Source organism: Octopus bimaculoides, chromosome 1, assembly GCF_001194135.2.
Source record: "Octopus bimaculoides isolate UCB-OBI-ISO-001 chromosome 1, ASM119413v2, whole genome shotgun sequence".
NCBI lineage: Eukaryota > Metazoa > Mollusca > Cephalopoda > Octopoda > Octopodidae > Octopus > Octopus bimaculoides.
This window is the reverse complement of record NC_068981.1, coordinates 3,015,209-3,024,690: the sequence shown is the minus strand read 5'-3', so window position 1 is coordinate 3,024,690 and position 9,482 is coordinate 3,015,209. Positions and strand designations below refer to the sequence as shown.

The following is a 9,482-nucleotide window of genomic DNA, read 5'->3' as shown; positions in this document are numbered from 1 at the left end:
TATATATATATATATATCATACAAAATGGGACAAGAACGCAAAATATCCAGACAGTTAGGTGATACAAGAAAGGAACAACAAAACATCCAGATAGACGATACAAAGAAAACAAGGACAGGTCATTCGGAGTTTTCTTTCCTCAGTTGAGAGCCAGATTATCTTTGCAATTTCTGCTGGTTATTCTCGATATTGCTCCAAGAAAAAACTAAGCTATGAGCATTAGATTCCTTGGAATTTCTCTATATATAATCATCATTTAACATCCATATTACATGCTGACATGGGTTGGACAGATTGACAGGATCTGACAGGTCCAGGAACTGCATCAGACTCCAGTCGTCTGTTTTGACCTGATTTCTACAACTGGATGCTCTTCCTAATGCCAACCAGTTTACATCATGTACTGGGAGCTTTTTTCATACTACCAGCATTGTTGAGGTGGCCGTGCTGCTCAGAATACTATGAACCCTGAGGAAATTGTAGGTCAGTTTTTATGCTTGCAAGTGAGGGGCTAAAATATGAGAGAAGGGTGTGGGATAGAGTAGGCTGTTGTAGAGGAGCTGTACGGGTAATATGTTCGTGTGTGTGTGTATTCCATTTCTCTGTTAATATGTATTCTGTTGAAATACACTTCTTTCTCTCTCTCTCTCTCTTTTTTTTCTATATATTTTTAATCCTAGGCTCATACTTCTGAAGAATGGATTAAAAATAATGGTACTTTTAACAAATCTCCACCTTGCATGGGCGGTGATGCAAGCAGGTAATGATTTCTTCCTGAATACCGAACCTCAACAAACGTTAAGACTTTATGTAAATGTTGACCTACATCATATTGTTGGTATGCAGAAAATATGTTTGTTGGAAATGTCATCTATTTTAGCAACAAACAGACTTAATTTCCTCAAAGTAAACTAAATTCCATGAATCCCTCTAAATGATTCATTCTACAAAACAGTTTCATATCATCTCCATTTCATTGTTAAGGCACCCCCCCCCTACCCACTGCTCCAGCTTGTGTTATTCTGCTATTCTTTTACTTGTTTCAGTCATTAGACTACAGCCATGCTGGAGCACTGCCTTGAGGAATTTTAGTCAAACAAATCAACCCCAGTACATATTCTTTATTTAAGTCTGGTACTTAAACAACACATTAAACAAACTATCAATTTTTTTAGTTGGTCAGATATTTAACCAATTGACTAAAAATAAAGAAGTGATGTTGAACCAGTGCATGTATTTATTATTATTATTGGTTTAATGACCCTCCCAATACAACAACATTTATTTCAACATATGAATTCACATCAAGAATCTTGCCAACCAAGTACAAAAGGGAAGAAAGACCAAACAACCATTTCTTGTTCTTGTTGTATCGATGAGATCATCTTGGGATGATATAGTACCGGTAATATATAACTGAGGAAATCTTGTCCACAGGAGTGAGATTTTTAAATAAAATTTTGAAATATAGATTTTCTGAGTTTTTTTTTTCTTTTAATCTGTGTTATTAGTTTCATCATTATCCTCGTTTTACTGTCCTTTTTCCCATGCTAGTAAAGGTCAGACAGAATATGTTGAAGCAGATTTTCTACAGACAAATACCCTTCCTGTTGCCAACCTTCACCAGAATCCAAGCAAAGTAATATTTTCTCAGAACCTGACATGTTTTTCCACAGAAAACTGGAAACAAACAATCTCACTTACATGACAATTATTTTATAAAATAAAGTTTTATGAAATTTACTTTGAATGTTGGGCCTCACGGAGGCAATGACAAGGGATCGAGACCTTTGGCAAAATGCTGTGCTTGAAAAGACCCATCAAGCCAAATGAGACCATAGTCATGGCCGATGTTGGTGTCTCATAACGCACCGTGCTGGTGGCACGTAAAAAGTATCCTTCGAATGTTGGGCCTCACAGAGGTGTAAAGTGACTGAGACCTTTGGCAGTATGCCATGGTTGAGAAGACTTGTCAAGCCAAGTGAAATCACATTTGTGGCCGATGCCACCATCATGTACCTGGCACCCGTGCTGGTGGCACGTAAAATGCACTTATTACACTCTTGGAGTGGTTAGTGTTAGGAAGGGCATCCAGTTGTAGAAACCATGCTAGATCAGATTGGAACCTGGTACAACTCTTCAGATTACTAGTTCTATTCAAACTGTCTAACTCATGTCAGCATGGAAAGCAGATGCTGAATGATGATGATGATGACGATACCTTATATGTTGAATCCACAGATTTTTATTAGAGGATACAGCTCTATATTTAAGAGGAATTATGTACATTATTTACATTTGATGGATATTTGTCCTCATATGGTGTAGTGGCTAAGAGTGCAGGCTACTAACCCCAAGATTCCGAGTTCGATTCCAAGCAGTGACCAGAATAATAATAATAATGATAATAATAACAACAACAACATCAAAAAATACCTTAGGAATGAGAACCCAGGTTCGAAATTTCCCCAAGACACCTGATGAAGGCTGGAGGGTATATCAACCGAAACGTGTTAACAACAAACAAGATGAGATAATTGTATGCTGTCAACTTAATGTGACAGTCCCCTGAAGAGAATAATACTACTGTTGGTTAGACCTAGGAAGCTGCACTGCTTCCTGTCGGCCTTGATACATTTCCTGTGTCCTTATGTTTACAAGGGGGAGACAAGTCTTATAAGGACACAGGAAATGTGTCAAGGCCGACATTGGAGAGTGTCTAGGAGACATTGGAGAGTGGCATACTTCTCTGGTTCATCTATTCCTGTCAAATTGTCCAACCCATGCCAGCATGGAAAAAGGGTCGTTAAACAATGTTGATGATGATGATGAAGATAAATGGATAATGCAGTCATGAGTTTATATAAAACAGTTGAGATGGTCAAAGCTAGAACGTCTTTGATCATAAGTCTGCTTGACCAGGTCTGACTCAGGGCTAAATGACAACCATCGTTAATAATTTTAATGATGTAATGAAGCTTTCTGATAATACAAATGAGGTTTATTAGAACTGAAAATAATGAACCATGCAACAGCAGTGGGATCCAGAGACTTCTTAACGCCAACAATATCAATTTAGATTAAATTAATATTGCTTGTCCAATTCAGGCAAGCATGGAGGAAATGATTTGATGATGATGATGATGATGATGATTTAAACAGAGTAAAAGAAATTGACTATCAATTTTCAGTTGTTTAACAGATGTTGAACAAACAATAGATTAAGCTGTTATTTCTAGCACGTTGACCGACCACTTAGAGTGAATAGCAACCATATCTTCTGTATTGTTTAGTTTTTGAAGGAAGAACAAGGAAAGCGCATTAGCAACACCATTGAACCAAGAGAGCTTCTAAGTAGCCAATCGAACTGTTAGAAATAGCAGCCAAATTTCTCCTGGATCATCTTGAAAAGGGAAGGACATGCTGGATAATGTAATCATACATACATTCATCATCATCATCATTGTTTTAACATCCATTTTCCCATGCTTTGTTGAAGCAAATTTTCTATGGCCAGTTGTCCCTCCTGTAGCCAACTCTCACTTGTTTCCAAGCAATATAATATTTCTGTAGTGGATCTTGCAGGCATGAAGTGGATTTGATCCACCATAGCCAAATTTAAATTAACACTTCAACAAAACTTTTCTCATGGTGAAACAATAATTTTTCTGTGACAGCCGTTTACATTTTCCAGATGCCTTGGCTAGGCCGAAATAATGTCTCCAGCACTTGACCCTTCTAACCTCTTATAAGTTACCAAAAGCTAGAATTCAGATAACAAGTACCACCAATGAAGTCCATTGTTCTCAACGATATGTCCATCCTTCTGGATAGTTACAAAAACAAGAACCCCCAAGCAAAAACCAGTTAGTCATTTGGTGACAACTCAGTCAGTTGCTGACAGCTCAGTGAGAATGGAGTCTGGCTGACAGGCTAAACAAACGCTGTCTCAAAAGAAAAGGGCACAAAGAGAACAACTATGGTAACTTATCAATGGAGCAGTTGTTTCATCCCACACTCTCTCACTAACTCGCTTTCTCTTCTCTGCACATTACCATATCTCTCTCTATGGTTTACTACTACAATAAGAACACACAGGCTGAAATTAACTTTTTTACTTCTCACACTCTAGGATTTTATCACCTGCCCGTTGAGGCAAGGTATATACAATGTAACGGTAAAAATAAATATTTTCCTTAAAACCTCATGCATTGTATGACAATGCTCTTTGTTTACCTCCATCATGTGATGTCAAGACAAAGACACACACACACACACACTCACACTCACACACACAACCATGCACACATACATACATACATACACTGAGGTTCTTTCATTTCTGCATACCAGATCCTTTCACAAAGCTTTAGTCAGGTCAGGGCCATAGGAGAAGACACTTGTCCAAGCCACCATGCAGTGGGACTGAACTCAAAACTACATAGCTGGGAAGCAAACTTCTTAACCGCACAGCCACACCTGTGCCTCACAAATAACAAAACATGCTGATGCTATGTAAAATGCACCCAGTACACTCTGTGAAGCAATGGGTGTTAGGAAGGGCATCTGTCTGTAGAAACCATGCCAAAACAGACTATTGGAGCTTGGTGCAGCCCTTTGGCTCACCAGTTCCTGTCAAGCTGACCATCCCAAATGAACTTTAGATGAAGATGATGATGATGATGATGACAACTTGATGTGCCCTAGTGGCTAGTTATTGTAAGGGAGATAATTACATTTATTTTGGTCACAGCAAGGTTAGAAGTTTGAAGATGTTTTACAGGATTTACTTATGACTAGAAATTTTAAGGTCAATGTTGTAAGGGGGGAAAAATATTAAACATGCATCTTCAAATTTCTTTTAATTTTATAAATATTTCAATGAATGACTTCACCAGTGAGAAAACCGTTTCCTAAATAGGACATCATGATTCAATATTACAGCCAAACAATCTGGAGACATTAACCAATTTTGGTTCCATTTCAAGGTCATGTCAGTTATGAAGTTTCTCGTTTGCATTCTCATCACAACAATGGTGACTAATGAGAAGAGTAATTGATATTCTGACAAGTGATGGAATTATTCCATTCCTTTCATGGTTCTGCCAAGAATATCAAGTGATTCAGTTGGAATCTACTTATTAATTAGAGTTTTGGTTCCTGAATCATCAAAGATGTTTGGGATGATGGAATGTCAGACAGAAGATTTTATTGTATTCAGATTGGTGTTTTGTTTTATAAGAACTACGAGCACAAGCCAACAAGCGTGCCAAACTTCTAGAAATAGCAGTGAAATCAGACTCTGTTATCTGAAAAAAAAATGAAAGGATACTTAAAATAAAAGTAGTCTTGATTATAGAAGAAATATTGGTTTCAAATATATTTAATATAGATATATTCAGAGTGAATAGAACACTTGCTGATGTTGTGAATAGCCATGATGCTAAAGAGAAAACAGGTGTACACAAGTGAGGTAAAATTGGTGGCACATTTTGGCACAAGGCCAGCAATATGGGTGTGGGGGTGGGTGAGGCGCTCAACTGGTGCTTATTTTATCCACTCTGAAAGGGTGAACAGCAAAGTTGACCCTCGGCGGAATTTGAACTTAGAATGTAAAGACAGATGAAATGTCACTTAGCATTTTGTCCGGTGTGCTAACAATGCTGCCAGCTTACCACCTTAGCAATAATAATAATAATAATAATAATAATAATCCTTTCTACTGGAAGCACAAGGTCTCAAATTTGGGGGGAAGGGATTAAGTCAATTACATTGACCCCAGTGCGTAACTGGTACTTATTTAATTGACTCCCCCCGAAAGGATGAAAGGGAAAGTCGACCTCTGCGGAATTTGAACTCATAACGTAGTGACAGATAAAACACTGCTAAGCAGTTTTGTCTGGCGTGCTAACGATTCTGCCAGTTTGCTGCCTTAATAATAATAATGATGATTTCAAATTTTGGCACAAGGCCAGCAATTTCGGGGAGGGGATAAGTTGAAGACATCAACCCCAGTATTCAACTGGTACTTAATTTATTGACCCCCGAAAGGATGAAAGGCAATGTCGACCTCGGCGGAATTTAAACTCAGAACATAAAGATACATGAAATAATGCTAAGCATCTTGCTTGGTGTGTGGTAATGATTCTACAAAATCACCACCTTCAACAATAATATGGATTGGCTCCCGTGCCGGTGGCACACAAAAAGCACCATTCGAGCCTGATCGTTGCCAGTGTTGTCTTAACGGCACATGTGCCGGTAGAATGTGAAAAACAACATTCGAGCGTGGTCATTGCCAGTGCCATTGGACTGGCTCCTGCATAGGTAGCACGTAAAAAACACCTTTTGAGCATGGTCGTTACCAGAACCACCTGACTGGCCCTCGTGCCGGTGGCACATAAAAGCACCCACTACACTCTCGGAGTGGTTGGCATTAGGAAGAGCATCCAGCTGTAGAAACTCTGCCAAATCAGATTGGAGCCTGGTGCAGCCTCTGGCTCACCAGTCCTCAATCAAACCATCCAACCCATGCCAGCATGGAAAGCCGACATTAAATGATGATGACGATGACAATAATAATAATAACAATGATAATAATAAGTCGGAATAAATACTGGTGATGGTGTCACATGTAAAGCACGCAGTACACTCTGTGGCATTAGGAAGGGCATCCAGCCATAGAAACTGTTCCAGAATAGACAATGGGGCCTGGTGTGGACCCAGGCCATACCAGCTCTGGTCAAACTGTCCATACCATGCCAGTATGGAAAACAAATGTTAAATGAGGATGATGATGATAATGATGATGAAATACTGCGACGCATTTTGTTTGTCACTGTAACAAATCTACCAATCCACAGTCTACAAATAATAATAATAATAATAATAATAATAATAATAATAATGTTTAATCTTTCTATGAGTATTCATTATTCCAGTAAATGAAATGAAAATCTATTCGAAATCTCTTTTGTAGTGACTAATTTACTTCAAAGGACAAAATTTTGTGTGGAATGGTTTCAGAATAATTCATGAAATATGGTTAGTTCCATTTTTGATCATTTTCCTTCTTCAAACGCAATTCTAATACAAATATAAAATAAGCAAAAATCACATTTTAATATTTTCTTTGTTTCTGCAGGAAATACTTTACAAATTTAGTTTCACTGGAAATATTAGCAAATAAAAAACAAAAAAAAACGCACACGCGCACGCGCACGCACACACACACACACACACACACACACACACACACTTGCTTTTATGTTAAGTCATCTTTATATTCAAAAACAATGTTAAGCTGTTGAATTATCACATTCTAATGACTTGTGTTGATGAGGCTATTTTTCAGTCAAAGGTATCTTTGTTTTAACTGCACTACAGTAATAGGATAATTTATCTCCTACAACACATCATTATTATTATAATTATAAATATAATAATAATAATAAAAATAATAATAATAATGATGATGATGATAATTATTATTATTATTATTGAAATAACATCACAAAGCTGTGTGTTTTGTGTATTCATGCTTTGGGTGTGAGTGTATGTGTGGCTGTTTCTAATATAATATTCCACAATCGATAAATATATTCTACAACTGAACTCACCTAAGCCAGTCCTTTTCATCACTTCTCTTATGTTCACCTTCCTGTAACTTGAAGGTATGCTCAAACATCACTATCTTCTCCCTTTTACAACTGGGGAAAACCATCTGTCTCCTTTACTGCAAGACATCTGTTCCTATCCCCTGTCATACTTTAACCCACTTTAACTCAGTTGGAGCTGCTATGACCTTTGGGGCTCCATACAAGATTTTGTTGTTAAAAATTTATCTGCAATAAATTGGTTATATTTCTACAATATACAAAATATTTTAACAAATTTTTGTATGATTTCTAATAACATTTAATTCTAAAACTATAATAGGATTTTTTTTAAACATTGAATGGCTCTGAGAGTCCAAGCAAGTAAAATGGGTATCCAAAGGATCCATAAGCAAAAGACAGTTGAAAACCCGCTGCTTTAACCTATCACCACCAGGTACAAAGCCAACTCCTTCAATACTACTCTCCCACCTCAGTTGAGGACTCTTGTCTTGTGAGTTACTTGGTGACCTCACCGGTGCTGGTGCCTCTTAAAGAGCATCCTGCACAATCTATGAAGTTTTTGGCATTAGGAAGAGCATCAAGCTATAGAAACCATGCCAAGAAGACATTCATGGTTTTGTTCAGAGTTCTGAATATGAACTCTACACCTCAACAATGAATGATGACTACAGCTAAGAGCTTGCTCTGTGGTGTCAACTGCGGCTGACCATCAGATGTGGTCATCATTCATGAGGTGACTTGGTGAACTCATTGATCAGAGCTGGCTCAACCCACTACAAGTGAATGCCACCACAAGTACAAGTAAGTACAAAGCAGATATTAGAGTTCAGCAAAGTTCTTTGGCTCATCAGATTCTGTCAAAACGTCCAACCCATACTAGCTTAGAAAACAGATGTTAAATGATGATGCGAACAATCATAAAGCTATTTGGAGATATATTCTTTTAAGCGACATTTTATTTAGGTTGCTTTGTCACAGATAATATTCCATGTTGTTGTATTCATCTCACACAAATGACTTGAATGTAAACCCACAAATTTGCAGCTTCAATTCATTTTTATCTTTTAATTGCTCATGGGACTGAACCTGAAACTTTGTGGTTCGGAAGCAAACATCTTACCACACAGCCACACCAGCACCTCAACAATAATCTAACATCTCAGGCAGGCTGGCATCACAATTGTTTCCTACATCGTCATGATTTAGACCAGTCAATTGGTTTAACAACTGTCTGATGTACCCCCTCCCTGCTGAGACACCAGTATTGACAGACAGATGTGTCTACATCATCATATAATATTTTTTGAAACCAGTTAATAAGTGTAACAACTCCTCCACCCCAAGAAACACTGGTGTTGACAGACATATCTACATCATATTATCATCTTTTGGATGAATCAACTAGCATTTATCTCAATACCCTGGTATCAACAGACATGCCTGTATCATTGCATTTGGGACCAATCATAGAGCATTTGCTTCATCAACTATTTGTTGTATAATTTATAAAGCCTCAAATCATATGTACAGGAAATGCATACTTACGACCAACAAATACTAGCAATGTTGAAAATTCCTTTACAAAATTTGCTTTTTATTTCATTTAGATATGTGAGCTTTTTTAATGTATTTTATACAGCAATTATAATAAATTTGACTAAACACTAATTTTCTCCAAACTTTCTAACATGAAAGAAAAGCCAATGCATTTATAAAATAGAGACATTTTTTACTAGAATTCTGTTCCCAATAACTATTGGTGCACTATATATATATATATATATACACTTGTGCACCAATGGTTGTGTATTATACAGTAATCCCTTGACTATCGCGAGTGTTATGTTCAACCCCCCCCCCCC

General features: G+C 37.4%; 1 protein-coding gene and 1 long non-coding RNA gene across 3 annotated transcripts in view; one reads left to right on the top strand and one right to left on the bottom strand.

Moving 5' to 3' along the window:
• Positions 1 to 1,471, top strand: part of LOC106880095 (DNA-binding transcriptional regulator BolA) — a 32,547-nt gene extending 31,076 nt beyond the window's left edge. Inside the window, exons 8-9 of the mRNA XM_014929912.2 lie at positions 682 to 761; positions 1,048 to 1,471. Of these exons, the coding sequence (XP_014785398.1) occupies positions 682 to 761; positions 1,048 to 1,054 (87 nt within the window). The 3' untranslated portion in view covers positions 1,055 to 1,471. The remainder of the gene's footprint in view (positions 1 to 681; positions 762 to 1,047) is intronic.
• A 3,362-nt stretch (positions 1,472 to 4,833) lies between these two features.
• LOC106880097 (uncharacterized) overlaps positions 4,834 to 9,482 on the bottom strand; it is a 6,403-nt gene continuing 1,754 nt past the window's right edge. Inside the window, exons 2-3 of one of the 2 annotated variants that reach the window (XR_001410704.2) lie at positions 7,621 to 7,845; positions 4,834 to 5,310 (exon numbers count right to left, since the gene is read on the bottom strand). This is a non-coding gene — a long non-coding RNA (uncharacterized LOC106880097). Of the gene's footprint in view, positions 5,311 to 6,992; positions 7,088 to 7,620; positions 7,846 to 9,482 lie in introns of those variants that run through there. The other variant, XR_001410705.1, reaches the window with a different exon arrangement.